This window comes from Helianthus annuus, chromosome 5, assembly GCF_002127325.2.
Source record: "Helianthus annuus cultivar XRQ/B chromosome 5, HanXRQr2.0-SUNRISE, whole genome shotgun sequence".
NCBI classification, from domain to species: Eukaryota; Viridiplantae; Streptophyta; class Magnoliopsida; order Asterales; family Asteraceae; genus Helianthus; species Helianthus annuus.
This window is the reverse complement of record NC_035437.2, coordinates 83,072,013-83,094,237: the sequence shown is the minus strand read 5'-3', so window position 1 is coordinate 83,094,237 and position 22,225 is coordinate 83,072,013. Positions and strand designations below refer to the sequence as shown.

At 38.2% G+C, this 22,225-nt stretch overlaps 1 protein-coding gene across 4 annotated transcripts; it reads right to left on the bottom strand.

The window, feature by feature from the left end:
* Window positions 1-1,688: 1,688 nt before the first annotated feature.
* On the bottom strand, window positions 1,689-21,917 carry LOC110940612 (serine/threonine-protein kinase ATR). 4 transcript variants are annotated; one of them, XR_002593346.2, is made up of 17 exons: window positions 21,678-21,917; window positions 21,054-21,198; window positions 20,463-20,575; window positions 20,043-20,371; window positions 19,824-19,948; window positions 15,135-15,279; window positions 14,471-15,019; window positions 14,317-14,392; window positions 12,131-12,425; window positions 10,851-12,059; window positions 5,355-8,661; window positions 4,736-5,287; window positions 3,082-3,705; window positions 2,641-2,835; window positions 2,308-2,494; window positions 2,164-2,219; window positions 1,689-2,084 (listed from the first exon to the last, which is right to left on the bottom strand). XR_002593346.2 is itself a non-coding variant. In XM_022182164.2 (16 exons), the coding sequence occupies exons 1-15, from the start codon at window positions 21,832-21,834 to the stop codon at window positions 2,327-2,329; spliced, it is 7,989 nt and encodes a 2,662-aa protein (XP_022037856.1). In that variant the 5' UTR covers window positions 21,835-21,917; the 3' UTR covers window positions 1,689-2,084; window positions 2,308-2,326. The 4 variants fall into 4 exon arrangements, 2 of the variants coding, with proteins under 2 accessions (XP_022037856.1, XP_022037857.1); XM_022182164.2 differs by lacking the exon at window positions 2,164-2,219; XM_022182165.2 differs by lacking the exons at window positions 1,689-2,084; window positions 2,164-2,219; window positions 2,308-2,494; window positions 2,641-2,835 and having other exon boundaries at window positions 3,569-3,705; window positions 4,736-4,821; window positions 4,947-5,287.
* Between the last annotated feature and the right edge of the window lie 308 nt (window positions 21,918-22,225).

Below are 22,225 nucleotides of genomic sequence, written 5' to 3'. Positions count from 1 at the left end.
CGTTGTGAAATGTTGTAAAAATGATAAATCTTATTTGAAAACAGTTGGACAGCAATTCGGCAGCGTTTCGGATCAAAAAGGCAGCAATGAATGAAAATGGAGAAGTGAGGTTACTATTTATAGAGATGGTGGGTTCGAACAAGGAGGCTTCGTTCGAAGCAGCCTGCCTTCGCACGAAGCCGGTTGGCTTCGTTTGAACCGCCTGTTTTGTGCAACCAATCCCTTGTTTCGCGTATAGGACGCTCGTTTAATGCGTTTTGTTGCGTTAGTTAGTTCGGGTGCTCTAAGTATTTTAGCGAGAGGGTAAGTTTAGTGTTTATCAACCACATATAACATAGGTAAACAAATATACACGCGTTTCAAGTTTGCGTTAAGTTAGTTTCTCGTGCATTAAGTATCAAAGCTTAACAAAGAGTCAAGAATCTAGGAGAAATACATCGTTCTCATTAAAGAAGTATTACATAGAATAGTAGTTTGCACATAGATTAACGCAATTATGATTAAAATAGCTTCATTTTCATTATCATTATGATCAGTCGTCTCGAGACACAGTAGAATCGAAAGTAGGATACACGAGAGTACAAGAGTCAACATATAGGAAGTACGACGATACTTGCTAAGAATATGGAAGCATTAAAACGCGGGGCGTTACACAAGGTGTGCTAATAATATGACCCTTAGAATAATAAGAAAATATGAAAGAATATGATGAAGATACAAATAATGTCATATGATTTGTTCTTGCAGTCCTTGAATTTTTTTATTTTTTTCGTATTGTGAAATTACCAAAATAATTGTTGATCTAACAGTCAAACTAACAAAATCTTAACGAAGGGACTCAGAGTGTAGCGAATTTCGAAGTACACGAACTCAGACATCCAAAAATGCTCAACATGACGCCGCCTCATGAACGCAAAGTGCAGTTTACTCTTGTTTTTTTTAGTCTTAATCCTTTTCATGTCTTTATTTAGCAATTAAAGGACGTTATGTGGTAGGGCCAAATATTGCGTCAATCAATTTAAAATTAACCCATTAACAACATTTTAATTTGAAGACCATCGATAACATTGGAGGCCATAGATCCCTTATTCCCTCCTTTCATCCATAAATGTTATTCAAGGGTTTGTCTGTGGAGAAAATCGCATAGATGACTTTGATGGCCAATATAAATTACTACATTAAATTCAAAGGAATTTATATAAAAATGGGACCTGACTAAAATGTATCGACAATTGTAAGGATAAATATCAATGGGTTTTTATAAAGAAAGTAGTGATGTTTGAAGCTAGTGAATATTCACAGTTTGATTTAAAACTGTCAAAATCAATCAACAATTTTTGGTTTCACTCGGTTTCCTTTCTTAACTTTCAGTCGGTCGGTTTCCGAAGTTTCAAACCATAAAACCGCTCCACAGTTTTGGTTTCACGGTCTGTTTCCTTTCTTAACTTTCAGTTTGGTCGGTTTCAAACCGTAGCAAACGGTTTGGTTTACGGTTTATAGTGCAAACTGACCATCTAAAACTAGACCGGACCATAAGATTTGATATTATAATTAATTATGTCATATTCTTTAAAATTATATTATATATTATTTATATTTATATTGGCCTAAATTAATAACCATTTAAAAAACTAACTGTACATATTCATTTTGGACCGGGGCTGCACCTTGGTAATGGTCGCTTCTAATGGATGAAAACACACTTCCCCTGTGTGTGTTATATATATCGAAGTTTTGAATCAATGAGACTATAATGGCGTTATAAGGAACAGAGAGACAATTTTTAGTATTTTTGGCTACTTGTATGCAATGTTTGAAAGAAAAACATGTACATTACACCAAAACATGTACAAGAAAACCCATAGGCTAGAGAGTTGGTGGTAACATTTTCACCTGCAAAATTGCCTTATGGCCAGCGGTATTCAGCTGTCGCTTCGGTCGTACTTTCATCACCTGTAACTTGTATACAAGTTTAAACAACCAGGAAATTGTACAGCGCTGAGTATACAAACTAGGCGATTTCTCACATCAATCAACGCCATGGACGCCTGCCAAATCAGATGCCATTTCTCACCTTGTCTATCCTGTAAGCATCTTTATGTTAAATTGGACAAGAAAAAGAAGGAAAATATCGATAATCTCAAAAGTAACCCCCTAACTGACCCGAAACAACAGGTTTTTTCTATCATGTGAATGCTGAACCTATATGTTTGATTAAACTGCCATGAACACCTCTAAATTGTCAAGACTTGAAGTTTATTTGCTCAAATAAGAAACTGTGGGAGTACAGACGGCAATGCTGCATACCTGGGCTTGATAAATGATTTTAGAACCAAGGCATCCACCAGATATACATTTTCCCAAGGTTTTTATGTGAAACTGCTTCAGCAATTAATCGACGAACTTGCCCTTCTACAGCAAGGGGCAACGATGGTGCTGCTCCCACACCAACAACAATACCTTGCAATCGTGCTTCGATATTGCTTATGGCTCGCTGAATTTTATTATTAAAAAGTAACAATTAGTTCCAATATATCACTTTTGAACGGCATAACAACAAAATTATGCAATGGAATATATTTTCTCTCTTTATGAATTGTAAGCAAAACTTGTTTATAAAACTGAATACGAAGATCAAACCTGAGCATGAGGGTTTTGGACCTCTACTCCGCTCGATTTATGGGTTTTAGTCCACTCTACAAGCGGGTCATGGATGAAAGTCTCGAGAACGCTCATTAAAGTTTCTCTGTGTTCCCTTAGTACTGAAAGTGTAATCTCACAAACCTTCAAAAAGGTGCCTTCATACCCTGTAATCCCCAACCCATCAATCATATTCTGCACGAAACATACCATAAACAAGGTTTCAGATCTCGTTAACATTTCTGATTCTCATGGAAATGCAGCATACAAGCTTTAAGTGGTTCCAGTTTGACTACAAAAATCTGACTACCCGAATTCATTAAATGAAATCTATACATAAATAAATGTGTGTATATCACAGTTTATCTATCATGTTAACCATAAATAACTTAAAAAACAAATGTGGGCAACAAAGAAACAGGTGTAGTTTCAGATACTTACCTGCGTCAACCTGAACGGTACGAGTTCGGGCTTCTCAAGTTGTAAGCCTTTGTCAAATAAGCAACTGAAATCAACATGAACACAGTCACCTGTGGTTGAGTCAAAAAGAATATTTTCTCCATGACGGTCTCCAAGGCCAACGATATGCCCAACCATTGACCAAACAGCAGTAGTGTGTGCATAAGCAACACGTGCCCTAAACCAAGCTGCAGGTTCGGAAAAGGTGTTTAAAAACCACTTGTGGAAAGCAGGGGGGAACATGGGAAGAATTTTATTCTTCAACATCTCATCTTCAGCCATTTTACCCTGGCATTGATCGTATATACGCTTGATTTGAGGGTTAGTCTTCTGCCGATCAAACTTGCCACAGCTTATATATATGTCTTGAAGAATATGTCGAAGGCCACGGGTGTGTGGGACCCATTCTACCATCCCACAATCCTCTGTTAATGGAATCACAGCAAATGTACGCAAATAAAGCTTCCTTCTACGGCTTTCCGGGCACTTGGATAATAACCGATTTATCATCGCGTTGAACTCCATCATTCTTGCATCTTTCCTGAGGTCATCCTTTGGTTTGCACAAGAATGGCCGCTTCACACCATCGCTTCCTAGTAGAATAATCTGTAGAAAGAGAGAATCAACACAATACGGTAGAAAGAGAGAATCAACACAATACGGTAGAGTAACATCTTGGCAAAAATATTTTAAGCCAGAAAAACCCGTCAAAGTTTCAGAAACTTTAATTTTAATGGTAACTAGATTTTTGTCATAAACCTCGCCTTGCTATGGCAACGTCTTACTTGTTTATAGTTGGTGACAGGTTATGTTATGTGTTAACCATATAAAAACGCGTGTTTCGATGTATCCAATCTAAGGCATTGCGGTTACAAAAGAAATGGAATCAAACCCGAGTTGGTTCGTTTAGTGAGGGTTCCACAGTTTGCATCAAGACTTTGCGGCACCAAAGCGTACAATAGCTTGAATTTATAATGTCGACTGAATACGTATTATATTTGACCCGACTCGTTTCCAAACACAGTTTACGTCAAAATGTAGACCAGCCGAAAACGTACGCAAAAATAAGCATGAAAACATATTATATTTGACCAGACTCGTTTTCAAAAAATATATATATATATAGAAACGTGAATTTATAGCGTTCACATTAAAACGTAAATTTATAACGACGCATACATTAAAATGTCAAAACGTAGACCAACTAAAAACGTACATAAAAACAAGCATGAAAACGCATTATATTTGACCTGACTCGTTTCTGAAAAAATTTACATTAAAACGTGAATTTATACCGACACGTACATAAAAATAAGAAATTGAGAAAATAGTTCTTTTTTTCTTTTAAGCTAAAGAATGAAAATAGAGGGGAGGGGGTAGATTTAAAAAGTTAAAACTTAAGGGGATAAAAATGACATTTTATAAAGTTTTTAGAAAGTTTAGGGGTGCAAATGTTAATTTTGAAACTTTAAGAGCTTTTTTGTCAAGTTTGAAACCTTAGGGGCAGTTATGTCTTTTTTGTCGTTGGCCTATGCCACCGACATTTCATTTTAAGGTTATATAAATAAATATAAGAGTCTGGTAACTAGTGAAAATGATGATGTCACAGCTGACATGGTGCTTAAGTGCAGCTTACCTTTTTTGGCCGTTGAAGTGATGAAAGAACCTCAGCTTCATCTGCTATTCCCGTAATAGTAGGAAGATCGGTAGCTGAGAAAAATCCTGTTGTACTTGTACCATAAGTGGGGAGATTAACGTTAATTGAACCTAGAGTAGGCATAATAATTTCCAATGGCATCATCCTTTTGAGGGCACTAAATTCGGTAGAAATGTTGATTGTTGCTGACCTGGATTGACTTGCATGAAAGCATAGCCTAATTAAATGGTCAATTAGGCTGGCAAACTGACTAAACAAAGTGTTAGGTGCTCCTTGATTGAACCCTTTTCGTGCATTATTTATAATCTCTGCAGCCGCTTCGCGTCTTGAAGGAACTGTTGATTTTGAAACAGCTGCCATAATCCAAAGAGCTTGTTGTGTATATTGCTGAAGAACAGAGGTGATTATGGCTTTGACCAGTCGCACAATTTCATCATTTTGGTGGCAGATTCTTGAAACCAATTGAGGTAGAACTGTCAGCCATTGGTAGGTAGGCAAGTCTTTCAAACACCCACGCATAATGCCCATCACCTGCCAGTAAAGAAGAGAGGATGTAAATATATCACTTGGCTATTAAAAAATACAAGGAAAAAACTACCTTCCCGTGAGCAGCTTTCAAATCTTTATGGGATGACGAACCTTTCCTCTGATAAATGCTACCGAACTCGAACCATAGTGTCAACAACCTCGGAAGGGCTTGAAAGAGATTCTTATGGCCTCTATGAAGCCCCTTAGCATAGAATAACAAGACGTCAGGAACTAAGTACAACCAAGGCTTTTCAGCATTAGAACCTCTAGAAGACAAGGTATTAGAAGTTGAAGAGCCCATCATCCTGGGACCCACATCAGAAGTTTCTTCTTGTCGTTTTCTTGCATCAACAAGCACCTCATCACAATACTTAGCTGCATAAAAATACCCTTTCTCCCATCTGGGCTGCAGTTCTCTCACCCTAGCAAAAAGACCAATCACGTCTTCCTTCTGCTTCAGTCCAGTATAATGAATCCACCTCGAATATAGCAAAAGTGTTTTCGCAACATCACGATTCTCATTTGATGTTTGAGTGTTGCAAGGTAAAGGTGGTTGGTTTAAAGGAACCAATGAAAGGCTAGTAATTGATGACATTGCAGCAGAGCCGATCACTTCAACAGGCATGTTTATTAGTGATTGCTGCAACTCCGCTATAGCACCATCAGACCGTCTCGTGCTCCATAAAAGCTTAGCCTTTTCCATGTGAACATTAGCTGCACCTGATGCCATGGCTTCTAAAATGGCTCGGTTAGCAGTCTCATAGTGACCAGCCGAACGGCAGAGCTTTGCATACTGTATCCAACAGTTTCCAACTTGACCACCAAGACCACTCGCCCCAAAAACCAGTCTCCGAAAAGCCAAAAGTGGTTCGCGTGTCCAGAGAGACGGTTGGGTGAATCTGAGTCGGTTGTCCCAGTTTTCGGTTACTTTGAAGAAGTCTGGTTGACCAACGCATGACTTTTCCAAGAAAGATTCACCATTAAGAATAGAATGAAAATCCTCAAGTTCCTGTAGCACGTGAAGCTTGACAACATAAGGGTACGCTCGTGTGTATGAATCCATGCCAGCAGCAGCTAGAGGAGCTATGAGAGCTTGTTTTGATAATGCAATTTTCTCACCAACAGAAAACTGATCTTTCATCCTCATTGCTCTAAGGATCTTAGCAACATCCATGTCGAATGAAGCATTACTCTCTGAGCTACTACAAAGTAAACCTTCTTCATCAGCACCGTCAAGATACTCATCAGTTAAGTCCCATCTGCCAAGCCTCCAAGCTGCCTGAACCCCTTGCATACACCATGTCTTTTTGTATTGAGGAATCCGAGATATTAATCCATCAACATGCGTAACCACTGCCTGTAAATGACACATATTGATCAAGCAATTAAGGACATCTGAATGCCTCTGAACAGAAGTCGATTCCATCTGTAAAGCCTGTTCGCAAGATGTCAAAACTTCAGCCCAGTTTCCAGCTTTTTTATTAATTCGAAGCTGATCTTGCAAGCTTTTTGATTTACGTAGAGATGCCAAACCCGACAAACCATCTGGCTCGTCCAGACCACTGTAGATTTCCATTAAAAATGATACATCTTCATCCTCAAAAACCCCACTCTTTTCAGCCGATGGATTGAACGATCCTGACTTTTCACGCACGTGACACTCAAAGTACAACAAAGACCGAGCATAAGCCTGACACCTAAATGAGGCCGTAGCAAGGGTCACTTTTGGGATCGCATACAAAAGCTCTGAGACATGTTTGCACTGCAGAGATAAGTGGTCTAAATCCATTGAGTAATTTGCACCATGATCCTTTAATTTCTGCTTTGAATTGGACTGAGATAGTGCAAGTTCTTGTCCGATATCATCGACCCACTGTCCAAGATTATCGAGAAGAGTAAAAATAGCTTGAATGCAAACTTCACTTTGACCAGAACTATTCTCAGAAGCTGCAGCATTAAGAACTGAAAGAATTTCTTCAGTTATTCCATGTCGGGCCTCCTCGGTACCATGTAATACAGTATCTAATACCAAGTATGGTAGCAGATATGTTGCGGTTTGCATATCATGGCGTACAATACCTCGACAAGCATTAAAAATGCTTGCTCTTGAACCGTTTGCATGCACAATAAGTTTTTTGACCCAATTGAAGATCCATCTACGGAACGACAAAGAAGGCCGGTAAATAGGACCAGAAGATGAAGAATCGGAAACACTTGGAAGCTGGAACCTCGAGGTTAAACAAGGAGCAATTATCTCTTTAACATAATTAGAAAACCGGTCCCATAATCTCTGACCCCTCCCTTCCATCTTAGTTGACTCGTTGACTTTTGCAATCCGAGAAGTTGAAACGTTCTCATCAAGAGATGCCTCACAACCAGCAATCTTTAACAGCTCCTGGATAGCTAGAGCAGCTGAATCTTGAATTATGGTGTCGGGTGCTGCTCTAAAAGCCCGAGCCAAATGCTTATGAATCAACTCGAAGATTAAATCGTCATCTGAACACGCGATTTTGAATCGTTGATTTGATGACCCTTTAACTTTGGCAGGATCAACGGCTCCAAGCAATCCTAGACAATCAGCACATACCAACTTTAGCCGTTGTCCAACTGCAGTTCTAGATTCTTCTGCACAACCTCTAAGTAAAGATGTAATCAACGAGCTCAAAACGTCTATATCTGAATCTCCTTCCCCGTTAACCATAACTGTGACATCATCCCTTTTCAGTTTTAGCAGTTTACTTAACTCACAGGCTACCATATACCTAACATTTAAGTTTTCATGGTTCAAACCCTCAACAATATCTAGCAACTGATCCTTTAGAGACATGGCCCCACGTGCTTCATCTATTACTTTGTTCACTTCTGCAAGGGCGGGAATGTTGGGCAGAGGAGGAAATTCATAGATATTATGTTTTAGAACCGATTTATTCTTGAAAACAAGTTCTTCGAGAATTTTAACAATTTCGATCATATGCAAAGAAGAACGTTCCTTTTGTTTCTCAAGTAAGGGGATAAGTGCAGCAAAAACCTGAGATATTACATGTTTAGTGCTAGAAGGGGATACTTTGACCAATTGTTTAATAAAACAATGTAAGACAGCAAGCCCGTCACTCTGCAAGGGTTCTTTATCAATTGCATGCATAAGAAGAACCATGAGTTTTGGTACATATGTGCTGAGGTGGGAACCCATCATATTGATCAACATTTCTATACGTTTAGTTGCTTGTATTTGAAGTGAAATATCATCTGCGTGAAGCATCTTCCGGTCAATGCTGTTAAGAAGACCAACAAAATGATTCTTTAAAAATCCCGGAAGATCCTCATCTCCTGTCAAAATTTTTGCAATTTCTTTAATCATTTGAGGCACCCTTGATAACCTGTGAACCAGCAAAGGAACAGTGAAGTGACTGGAAATCAAGACCTACAGTCATCTTGAGGTATAATAAACAGACAATGGTTATTAAATAACTTCTCATTATTTACCAAAAGAAAACTAAAAATTACATTGGAATGAAGTTTATAGATAAAAGCTATTTCACCAATGAAGTTAGTTATGAACAGTTTCTTATTTATTTGAAATGGGTGATGACAAGAAAAAGCTTCCCAAAAGAAAATTATAGAATTGTAGTGCAAAAAGGAAGAAAGAGAGTTGATGATTTGAAGACATGCAGATTCCTAATTTGGACGGGCAGGCAGGTTGAGTAACAACGGACCATAACAGGTTGACTTTTTTCGTATTGGTCAAAAAGGGTCAGAAGTTAACCTGCACATGGCTTTCCCTGTAGCTGCATTTTTTATTCACCCGTTAATTTCAACAAAGCTGATACATAAAGATTGTAAACCCCTAGTTGAGCGTATGGAAAAGAAAATTGATAGTTGGCTTAACAAGTCTTTGTCCTTTGCGGGTAGGTTACAACTTATTAACTCAGTGCTTTCATCCATGCATATTTATTGGGCGTCGGTCTTCATTATCCCGGCTCGAGTTATTCACGATCTTGAGAAATTTATGAGGAGGTTCTTATGGAATGCGGGTTCGCAGGGTAGAGCTAAGGCCAAAGTGGCGTGGTCGGATGTCTGTTTGCCCAAAACGGAAGGCGGCCTTGGTATTCGAAGTATATCAGACGTTAATAAGGCTCTGATGACCAGCCATATCTGGAGCATTGTTACTCGAAGGAAGTCCCTATGGGTTGATTGGATTTATGCTCATAAGCTGAATGATCGCAGCTTTTGGGACGTTAACCCCCGTGGGAGTGTCAGCTGGGGATGGAGAAAACTGTTAGCCATCCGAGGTAGTGTTCGTCCGTACATATGGAAGGAGATTAGAAGTGGGCGTCAAACCAAGATGTGGACTGATAATTGGTGCCACCTTAGCCCTCTTAGCGCTTTTATAACGCCTAGACGTATTGCCCAGGCGGGGTTCTCTATGTCTTCTACCGTTGCGGACCTGATTGACGGTAATGGGCAATGGAAATGGCCAGTTGCTTGGTATAATCTCTTTCCGGTGTTGATCAATCTGGAGGTTCCACAATTGAGCCATGACATGCTAGATCGGACAGTTTGGAGAGACTTGGAGGGTAAGAGTTGTTCCTTTCGGTCATTGGAGGTTTGGAATGTGGTGAGACATCGTGAAAGTATTGTACCGTGGTTTAATGGAGTGTGGTTTTCCCAGTGTATCCCAAGACACTCATTTCACTTATGGTTGGTGATCAAGAATAAGCTGAAAACTCAAGATAGGTTGGCGGTATGGGAAGTGGGTAGCGCTACTAACCTTAACCTTATGTGTTGCCCCTTGTGCAGGAATAATCGTGATTCTAGAGACCATTTGTTCTTTAGGTGTTCGTTTTCCTCAAAGGTATGGAATGATATCAAGGCGATGGCATCGTTGGATCAGATTGATGACTCTTGGCAATCCGTTATGGATTGGATGTTTGTTCATGCTTCGTCTAAAAAGGTAGATCACATTGTTTGCAAATTGGTCATTGCGGCGACTACTTACTTTATATGGCTTGAAAGGAACAATTGCTTGTTTTCCAATGACCAAGCTAAAGTTGAGTCGGTGGTTGTGAGGATCAAGAACATTGTCAGGTTACGGCTCATGGGTTTCGAGTTTAAAGGTGACTCCAAAGTGGACCGGATGTTAAAGACTTGGGAGATCGCTGCAAGTGAACAAGTGGGTGACCCGGGTTAGATGTCAAGTGCTTGATGCTTTAGTTCTTCGAGTTTGTGGCTCGTGGCTGTGTGTGTTTGCTTTTGTTTGTTTGGTCGTTTGTTTTTCTGGGTTGTGTTTTGACTTGGTTTTATTCCCTAGGCTTCGGTTTGTGGAGTCTAGTTGGTATGTCACTCTGGCATACCCTTGTACTGATTTGAGTTATTTATAAAATTCACCAGGGGTAACCCTTTACCCAAAAAAAAAATAAACAAATCAAACCATTCATAAGTAAATGTCCTCTAAACATTTCAATGGCCAGTGATTTGGAATTTGGATGCATGTTTACTCTGAAATTTTAACAAGGAAAAATACTGCAGTTAACTAACTTAGAAATTAAATGGACATGAGACATATTACCTTATGCTGTTATCAACGGAATCATCAACATCCACAGAACAGATGAGTTCATCCAAAAGCGCAGGTAAAGCAGCTGCAAATATTTCTTTCTTATCAGAGCCTGTCTGATCACGATAAAACTGCAAAGCACAGTCTAATTTGTGCCCATCTGCTTGATAAAGAGCATAAGCAAGAACTTTTGGTAGCCAGTTGACTATAAGTTGAACCATATCTGTATTCAACCATTTGGCCAACTCAAATAAGGTAACCACAGCTTTATCATCATCCTCCTGAGCAATCACAAGCTTTGGAAGAACCACAGGAACCATTTTTTTAACAAGTTCTGTAGCTTTAACCTCAAGAAGAGTTGCTGCAAATTCTTCAACCATTTTTGGTCTATTAGCAAGCCGCAATGATAGATAACCGTATACTTTGTTGCGTATATGAATAGATTTAGCAAGAATTTGCTTCAAACCTCCATTAAGATGGAAGAAGCAAGATCTGTGTATCATTTTAGATGCACACATTCTCACAGTCACATATGGATTGTCAAGTTGATCAAGCAATAAAAGGAGAGAAGATAAGAAGAGTTGACCATTTATATCTGCTGCAACCATGATACCTGCTGTTGCTTCTAGAAGAGTTTCAAATACTTCTGGATCATTCGCTGCTTCACACCCATTTTTAATCTTATCAAAAAATATATGCTCATTGAGAAACAAACCAGAAAGTATATGATGCTCAACGAAACAGCCAATCTGTCCACTGAATGCTTCTCTCACAGACTTTTTTCGATGAAGCAGTAGGTAATCAAATGCTTTTATCCACTCGATTTCTGTTTCATGTAAAGTATTTAGATCCATGTGGAAGAGGATCCGCCCGACTATTGCCACACATGAGATCTGAACTTCTTCAGATTCATCGTAAACAAGAGTGAAAAAGAGTCGGGTAAGACATGAATAATCACAATCCAACATATTTTGGAGTTGGGGTATTACTGAAAACGATTCATGGTCGTGAATGGCATTTTTGTCACACGTTGAGCACCAAAATCCTCGCGATAGCTGATCCCAGGCCCAACTCTGTTTGTTGTTTTCTTTTAAGAATAATTTGCAGTTGTTTTCAAAAGAACTTTTTGTGTCATGACAAGATCCGCATAGACATGCCAAATAACCGAGAGAGATGGTTATGGATTTCTTAACTTTCTCATTCTTCTCTTTTGACAGACACCTGACATTTACATAAGCAGAATATAATTGAGAAAATGGCATTGCAAAATGACTATAAATAAATTTGCTTACTCTAATCTCTTAACAATCTGTGGCAGGGTATCAAATCTGAACAGAAGGGCAATCAACGGCATAGCAATGACGGCTTCACTTCTAACGTCTTCTGCTTCATCCTGAAGACCCAAGTCCAATATACCTAAATCACTCCCACTTTGAGGAAAACATCCCATCAACGGAATAATCTTAAGGCAGAGACATTTTGTTTTCCATGAAGGATGATGATCCCAACAGATCTTCAACACTAACTGCACTAAATTTGCAGCATTACCACCGTCTCTAAAATGTTCATCTTTCACGTAAAGAAACCCTAAAACAAGAACCACGGTTTTAGAGATATATATATATATATATAGGAATGGGATCAAGAGAAAACGATTTAAAGTGTGAGAACAGTGAGAACGATTTTCAGCCATAAGATCTTTGTAATTTGTGGCTAAGATGATGCGGTGGCATTTTTGTAAATAATGGGAACCTTATAACTACCAGGAGGGGTAAAATTGGAAGATCCAAACAAGGGTGCACATGCTAATCACATGCCATTTTCCCCCATCATATTTAAACGCCAATAACTTTTTTATACGTGATTATTTTTCTAAAAAAATTACACCATAAAACTCAGTGTTTTTTAATCTTTCCAACTAGTATACTATTGATATACTTTTCGAAAAAAATGATGAACGGGGTTTTTATGGCGTTTTTCTAAACTGGGTGTTTTATGGCGTTTTAGACTAGGTATTTTCATGGCATTTTTCTGAATTGGGTGTTTTATGGCGTTTTAGACTAGGTATTTTCATGGCGTTTTTCTGAACTAGGTGTTTTTATGGCGTTTTAACTAGGTTTTTTCATGGCGTTTTTCTGAACTGAGTGTTTTATGGCGTTTTCAACTGAGTTTTTCATGGCGTTTTTCTGAACTAGGTGTTTTATGGCGTTTTTAACTGGGTATTTTCATGGCGTTTTTCTGAATTGGGTGTTTTTATGGCGTTTTATTTGAACACCCAGTTCATGTGAGTGGGTTTTTTGACAATATTACCCTTAGTGTAATTTAGCATCAATGCCACATGTCAACACCAAAATCGTTCTCACCGTTCTCACACTTTTCATCGTTTTCCCTAAATCCTGACCCTATATATATATATACACACACACACACATACATGGTCCAGGATAGGGGTTTATGGAAGCGTAGGATTAAGGTTAAGGACTTTTAGAGAGAAGCACCTTTAGGTCTAAGGATTGGGGTAGAGGCGTAGATTTCCTTATAGTATAGACAGTGGCGAAGCTTGAATTTTTCGGCCGGGGGGGGGGGGGGGGGGCGAAAACGTATATACCAAAAAATTTCTACAGAACCGGGGGGCGAAAACGTATATACCCATAAATTTCTATACGAAAACTACATATATAACACTACTGAGCGAAAAATTCGGGGGGGCGGGCGCCCCTCCCCGCCCCTCTTATCCTTCGCCAATGAGTATAGATGGATCTTCATTGTTTGTGTTTTTCATATGTGCTTATATGTGGTCTTGTGATATATTTCACTATGTTACCTCTCCATTGATTCTTTTGTTATGTAGTAGCTCTTTGTTTATAGATTTTTCTATTTTTTTTATTATTTTTTTTTACATAGCTCCCTGTTTATAGAATTTTTTTTTTTTGGTTCTCGTTTGTCTAATGTTTGTCTCTGGAGCTGGGGGTCCTCTGGAAGCAGCCTCTCTATCCCTATGGATAGAGATAATGAGAACCAACATCTCACCCTCCCCAGACCATACCAATAGCTTTGCTATTTGTGGGATTTACCGGGTAAGGTTGTTCTTGTGTACATATGTGTGTGCGTACTGAAGTGGAAAAGCTCTTTAGATGTGATATTATTATCTCAATTTGCAAGTGTAGAATATATAACTCCAGCATATTATGCATCCAGATTGGTTACTAAAAATGGTTTAAAGTATTTAATCCAACTTACTTACGAGCTAACTGAATTTGTATTTAATTTGTGTACAATTAGTTGTCGTTCTTATCAAGACACGTACATTACATCTCAGAGAGAAAATGAACGTCACCTATATGGCTATATCAGCTTACTTTTCAAACATTCTCGTTTCTTAATGGTTCAACACCCAGGCTTATGATGCTAGCTCCTAACGTTCAGATTTGGTTTCAAATTTCAGACCTTAAGAAGTGAAAAACAAACAGCCTCTTACTCTGTTTTAGCAGTAAGCAGCTAAGTGCTTCAAGATAGATAGGTAAATCCACTCCAGTTAGTTTTTCTTGCTTTGCCTGCAAGAAGTAGTCGTCATTTAGATTACGGAAAAAAACTGGTTTTGTAGATTACTGTACATATATATACACACACACCTGCTCACAAATCCAAGGAATCCATCCAAGCATCTGGCGAGAGATTTGATGTGACAGTTTCGTACGAGGGTATTTGCACAAAACAATGCAGAGCATGCTAAGAGCTGTCAAATAAGTTTCTGGTTTTTCTAACACGTTCGCTTGGCCACCTGGCGGTTCTAGGTATTCAATAAAAGAAAGAAGTGAAGACCACACATGTTCAGCATATTCCATTTTTGAATAATTTTCTGAAGTGGGCTTGAAATTTTCAGAGTTGTCTAATTTTTGTCGCTTAGCATTTAGAACATCTGGAGGATGAAGTGGTCTTTTTTCTCCAATGCTTCCTGGTTCACATCCACTGGTTACTGATAGTGACGCGTATGAACAGTCTTGTCCGTTATCCGTCTCTCCAACAAGATAAGGATCAAGAATAGATAGAGCCACTTCAAAGCAATCAACCAACCCATAATAAGGTTTTGGAGAACAAAGAATATTCAATAGTAATTCAGGCTTCCAGATATGAAGGGGGCATAGTTTCGCAATTCGAACATATGCACCACATAATGCAGCCTGGAAAAGATAACAAAGGAAGACGAAAAAGATATAAATACAAATATTTCCTAACAAATATAAGTCCATGAGTCAGTTGATCCTCAATTCCTTGTAATAATAATCACGAATATACCTTGAGATCAGGACTTCTAGTCTTCTGCATTGACTCCGAAAAGACACTGACTATATCACCAGCTGTCAGCTTGATAACATCATCAGCACAACAAGAATATAGTGACTGAAGACATCCACCCAAGGAAGCATCGTACATTATGTCTCTGCAAAATATGGTTATTGTTACAAGTGTTCTATGCAGGCAATAAAATATATAGCGGTGAGGGTGACATAATGCATTCAATAGTTGAAAGCACCCACCCCTGTAAAAATGCATCAACTCGCTAATTTTGTGGCAGATAAGGGATGCTAAAAACCTATGGGATATATATAAAAATTTATATAATCTTCTTGCCCCTCGGGTACGAAAAGCCCACCGCTTTTGCGATTTGCGTTCCGCGCCTCATTTTTAGACCTCGTCGCTTTTGTGCGCCTCTCGCTTTTTAAAACCAAGGGATAATGTTTTCCACGTCCCAGGAATGAAGAAGAACCTGCTATCGGTCCCTCAAATCACAGACACGGGTTGATATGTCGTGTTTGGACCAAAAGAGGTTATGATATTTGACAAGTTTGAGACTAAATCACAGCCGATATAAGAGGGAGAAAGACCAAGTCGGTGTACGATAAATTAGAGATGATGATCAAAAAGAAACTTGTGGACGGCTTACCAAAAGTTGATGTAAAAACCGACACGGTGTGCAGCGGATGGCAATACGGTAAAGCTCATCAACTCCCATTTGAAAGTTCAAGTTACCAAGCGAAGAAGCCACTTGAACTTGTGCACAGTGATGTTTACGGCCCGTCAAGCAACCATCAATTAAGGGAATGAGGTACTTAATAACCGTTATTGATGATTACACTCGTTAGGGTTTATTATTTGAAGCAAAAGTCACAAGCATTTGAAAGTTTTAAACAATTTAAGTTAGAAGCAGAAAGAGATACTAAATGCAAAATTGAATGCCTAAGATCCGACGACGACGGTTAATACACGTCTAGAGAGTTTTCATACTATCTCAAGCTGCATAAAATTAGAAGACAATTGACATGCTCCACATTAGACTATGTCGGCTATGTTCATTATATTTTATTAATGTTTTTATATTGCCTAGGGTATCTAAGTGTAATTAGTCACTTTATATATTTGGTTGTAGGGCCAGGATCATTTCAGAACCATAAATATTTACAGAACTTGCAGAACTCCTAATAAACAATCTTTTTATTTATATATTTTTATGTTTAGGATAACTTTATCATTTATTATGTGTATTTTTACGATTACATACATGTTAAGAGTAATTTTATCATTTTTATATGTAATTTTATAATTACACATATGTAAACTAGTTTTTTTACATATATGTAATTAGTTATGACACATATATATAATTTTGGCAATTAAACATATGTATACTACTTTTAACATGTATGTAATCAAAGAAATACATATACTAGATGATAAAAAGATCCTAAATACAAAAACTTATATATAAAATGATTGTTTATTAGGAGTTCTGAAAGTTCTGTAGTTATTTAGAGTTCTGAAATGAACTCAACCCTTTGGTTGTAATCCCTTTTCATAATCAATATACGATACCTTTTGATAAACTGATTTGGTATCCCGTATCAGAGCCAAATCAGACCTAATCTTACTAACCCTAAAACTGCCGACAACCTCTTGTCAATCAATTTTTTTCTGCCGACGATATCTCCGGCAAACTTCAGCCCCTAGGCCCCCTACATGGCAGCCATAATAACCTTTTCAAATCAGGAGAAAACCACTCACAACTCTCAAAAATTCGCTTTTACTCTCAAACCTACCAACTATGGTTATTGGCGGTCCATGATTGAATTGTTTCTTACCTCCCACAATCTTTTCAGTTATGTGGATGGAACGATTCCATGCCTAGAACAGAAGGTTACAGTTGAAGCTGCAACAACCGATAATCCCAGTTATACTCCGTGGATTTCCAACGATGCTCACATCCGCACACTCATCATCTCTACTGTGTCTGAAGACTCATATCAACACATTCAGGGAAAAACATCTAGAGCGGTTTGGCTCTCCCTGGAACGGGCCTATGCGCCTGTCACTGCATCTCATGAATTTACCCTCAAGAATCAACTTCTCCGAATAACTCAGAAGGTGATGAAAAGCCAGTTGATTATCTCAGCAGAGCACAAGAATTTGCTACTGCTCTTTGCCAACATTGGAGAACCGATGAAGGACAAAGATTTAGTGATGCTAACTCTTGCAGGGCTTCAAGAGGAATACAATGGCCTTAAAGCTAACCTACTGGCTCGATCACCTCCTATCTCCTTTCACGAAGCCCATGGTCTTCTATGTGAATATGACTATGTGATCACCAGAATCTTGAACCCAAGAATATGCTACTGCTCTTTGCCAACATTGGAGAACCGATAAAGGACAAAGATTTAGTGATGTTAACTCTTATAGGGCTTCAAGAGGAATACAATGACCTTAAAGCTAACCTACTGGCTCGATCACCTCATGTCTCCTTTCACGAAGCCCATGGTCTTCTATGTGACCATGACTATGTGATCACCAGAATCTTGAACTGAAATCCACAAGCCTTTTTAGCCAATGTTGCTCCACCATCACAACCATTCTCGGCTGCTACTCCTTCAGTCACACAACCTAATATTGACCAACTTCAACAACAGCTTCAAAACATTCAATTAATGGCCTCCCAATTGGGTTATCAGTTTAATCTTACCTCGTCACCAAGACCGCAAGCTTACTATGGATCTCGGTCTTTCAACAACAATCGAGGTGATAGGCGTTCTTGTGGTTTTTCACGTGGTGCATTCAATCAACGCCCTAGAGACAACAGTGGTACACGCCAATTTTCTTGGACCTCTACTCAAAATACAGTCTATGGTCACTATAACCATTGTGGAGTAAACCATCTACCTTCACATTGCCCAAATCAGGCAAACCAGTCTCACCCTACAACAACAACAACAATACCCAGTAAATCCCACAAGTAGCAAAGCTAATGGCAGGGTCTGGGGAGGGTGGGATGTAAGCAAACCTTACCCCTATCGTTGACGATAGAGAGGCTGCTTCCACAAGCGCTAAAAAAGTATTAGAACTACCCGAGACAAAAGCAATGGTAAAAGCAAAAAACAGTAGAGTGAAGGTAAATATAGCATCATAGAGAAACATACTCATATCCATATACATATCGTATAACAATCACCCTCCAAGACCATCTAAAGTGTAGGCAAATCTATACCCCCTTTAACAACACCCAACGACATCTTACCTAACCCCTAAAACTCGTTAACTTTAATCCTACGTCTCCACGAACTCCTATACTCTACCCCTCCTACCATCTACAGTGATGGTTTCCACTACTCTAACTAGGGTCGTTGCTTGCCTCCTCTTCACATGTCCAACCCATCTCAATCTCCCCTCCTTAATCTTATCCGATATTCGGATACTGGTTCATCATCTGGATCTGCTTGGAAGACTGACACTGGTGCAACTCATCATGCCACTCCAAACCTATCTAGCTTGGACAACTCTGAAGCATACTATTTTAACGATTCCTTACTTGTTGGTAACGTAACTCTCTACCTGTTTTTCACATTGGCTCCACAAAAATCCATTCATCAAACAAAACATTTAAATTATCTGATTTTCTGCATGTTCCTGAATTAAAACAAAATCTTTTATCCGTTCAAAAATTGTCTTGACAATAATGTATTTTTTGAATTTCACTCTTCTCAAGTTTTTCGTTCAATTGTTTCTTATTGTTCTAGCTGATGAAAGAATACAAGGTTTGTACTCCATCCACCTTCCACAAAATACATGCTTTCACCGAAGCAGAGTATCGAGCAGTAGCCATGGCAGCGTAGGAATGTGTTTGGTTAGTCCAGCTGATGAAAGAATTGAACCAAAAGATAAGTAAAAAAGTGACTATGTTTGGGGATTATATATCTTTGATACTGTTAGCAGAGAATCCCACTTTTCATGCACGTACGAAACATATTGAAGTGCATTATCGCTTTATATGTGAGAAGGTGCTAAATGGTGAAATTGATTTCAAGTATGTCAATACCTTGGACCAGATTGCTGATATGTTCACTAAAGGTTTGCCTAAAGAGAAGCTAAGGAAGTTCTGTGAAGCAATGGGCATGGTGGAAGCAAATATCGAGAGGGAGTATAAGAGTATTAAAGGTCAAGCTATATTTGGATACATGTTAGGGTGGTTCGGATCTATCTCAAAGGGGTGGTTGGAGGAGATCTAGAGATAATATTAATTAATATCCTAAGTTTATGTTACATCTATCTGTTGAGTCAATTAGTTTGACATTTAAATTAGTTTTCAAATATGTCCTAGTCGTAGTCTATTCAGAATTAATAGTTGTAGTCTATGTAGAATTAATAGGTCGGTGACAGGTGACTTAGGTTTATTTATATCTCTCATGTATGGTTTATTTTCTATGCAAGTAACATTCAAGAATTAGAACGTGTGTTTCGTTTTCTTCTGTTTATTTTGGTTACGAACAGAGAAGTCACGACTTTGTGTGTTCAAAGTCAAGTTTGAAGTGTCTGATTAATAATTGGTTTTTGATTATCACTTGTGTATTCGGTTCAACACTACCCACCCAATTTGCCATATTTAGTATAATACAAAACAAAAAGAGCTACAAAACTCATAACCGACAGTGACATGGATACCTGAACACAGGGAGCCCATCCTCCACTTCGCTTAGTATGGTGGATATCAACATAATCATGTTTTCACTAGGAATGATGTCACTACTTAATATTGCTCCCAAGATGCGCACCAAGTCGAAGCAAGCCTACATAATGTTTGTTTATTAAAAACCAATGGTGAAGCTTAATATTATGATTAATGTAAGAATTAGGATAAACACCATATATAGTCAAACTAACCATTTGCAGAGCAGCATCTCCATAGCACAGTAGCTTGCATGCAGCCAAAACAAATGGCACATTTACTAGCCCTTCCACATTTAGAGCTCCTTCGGTCAAGCATTTACAAGAAACTCTAATAATCCAAGTAGCAAAAGGCTGCCACCTAGTATGTCCCGTGAGGTTGATCATAATACCAATACCATCAACCGAATTGTTGCATACTGGGATATCACCAAGGACAATAGAGTCGGGGGAAATTCCAGATAGGGACCCACTGAAGCACCTCAGAGACACTTCCAGCTCTGGTTCGCTTGTGTTATTTGATACTGATGCTATAGTCAGGACATCTATACAGAAGTAAAAAATACATATTAACTGAAGAAAAAATGAAAAATTTATGGAAATGAAACAATAGTCAAGTATGTTTGTGCTTTGTACCTTCAACCACTGCCATGACATCTTCAAAAAACTGACGATATGCATCTCGATCTCCTGTACGGAGCAAGGATAGAAGTGATCCGAGTGTTTCAAAGATTATTCCATGACGAGCGCTGTGAAACGAACATTGATTATCCAGAAGCCATTTATGGAAGTTCATTTAGGATAAAGAGAAGTAACACAAACAATAATAATAAACACAACATGAGAACCGAAACATAAGATACAATAACACTACCAATCATTACAAGAGTGTTAATGGCTTGATCTAATGAATAGTTCTTGAAACATTCTATTCAGTATGTGAGAAAGATTGGAGAGGCATTCTACTAGACTACTATTATAGGTTCCCTTAAAATAATTTCAAATGATGATCAGCTATCTTGATGAAACATCAAAACAAGCTAGATGTCCGGTTCATAAAGCACGTGTTTTCAACTAATTTACTATTTTAATTAGCACAAGGAACAAATAACAGAACGATGATCGGATGAACTAACAAAGGAACTTCCGTAACATAATTTCAAAAAAAAAAAACATAAGAATCCTATTGACACATCTAGATATTGACTTGAAGGATCAATCACTCACCAGAATGAGGGTTCGGCAAAGAAAGGTATAATACGACAAATGATTGGTAAAATTGCACTGGCCTTTCCATGAAAGAAAACTCCTGGAAAATTCTTGACTGTATGAGTCAGTAACTTCAATATAGCAATCACCTCCCTCTCATTTGCTGCATATACAAAACATGTTTAAAAAAAATAATAATAGTGATGTAACAGTATAGAAACTGGAATCCTTAATGTCCAAATTAAATAAAAGAAAGTCAAACAGCTGACATCCCTTCTTCATTCCCAAACAAAACCGAACCTAAAATCAAGCACAATAACAATACTACCAAAAAGAATGTAAAATCTAGGGTAGTAACTACAAAACTGAAAGAACAAGAGTCATAGGCATAACCAGTCAACATTGATTAAAAACAGAAGTTGTAAATATTTAGCCAACAGATAGTAAACATTCAAACAAATGACACTACATATAACAAGTTCTCAACAATCATCATACTCTCTCTTCATTTATATTTATATTTATATTTATATTTATAAACAAACAATCAACAACAAGGAAGCTTAGCTGAGTTTTGTAAGTTTCCCTAATTTTGCAACTATGAAATGCAGTAAGTGAATAATTGCAGTGTGAAAAAGTAACCTGAAGAAGACGGAACGACGTAGGCGTGGAGGAGATTGGGGATAACAGTACGAAATCGGAGCTCTAAAGAGGAATCGTCTGATTTGTTAGGAGGTGTTGAAGATGATGCAGCGATTCGTTCACGGAGTTCGTGAACTAAGCTTGACAAGTTCGCCATTGACGTCGTTGTCGAAGCTTTTCAGTTTTCGTTTTCCCTCCCAGGCAGGCAGAAGCGGATATGAATCCGACCCAATAAGGAGCCTTTGAATTGGTGTATGGTGAACGGGTTTTTTTAGTACAAAAGTTTTTTTTTTTTCACAAATAGCGTTTTGGTAGAGTAAAGTAAACTGCCATTTTGGTCTTGAGTTTTGGTCACTTTTGTCACTTTAATTCAAATCTTAAACTTTTTGCATCTGGGTCTCGGGTCTCTGTTGTTTAAGTTTTATTGTCATTTTGGTCTAAAAGTGAAATCAGGTTATATTTGTCTTATACAATCTTGCTATTTTGTCTTTTTCCTCAGGGGCAAAATGATCATTTTAATTTTTATAAAAAAAGTTTAAGAATATATT

Excerpts from the sequence above, each read along its gene's own strand:
- LOC110940612 (XM_022182164.2), bottom strand. The coding sequence starts at position 21,834 with ATGGCGAACTTGTCAAGCTTAGTTCACGAACTCCGTGAACGAATCGCT. Across the intron at positions 19,949-20,042 it reads GAGATGCTGCTCTGCAAATG|GCTTGCTTCGACTTGGTGCG; the intron begins GTTAGTTTGACT and ends AACATTATGTAG. Across the intron at positions 14,393-14,470 it reads TTCCTTGGATTTGTGAGCAG|GCAAAGCAAGAAAAACTAAC; the intron begins GTGTGTGTGTAT and ends TACTTCTTGCAG.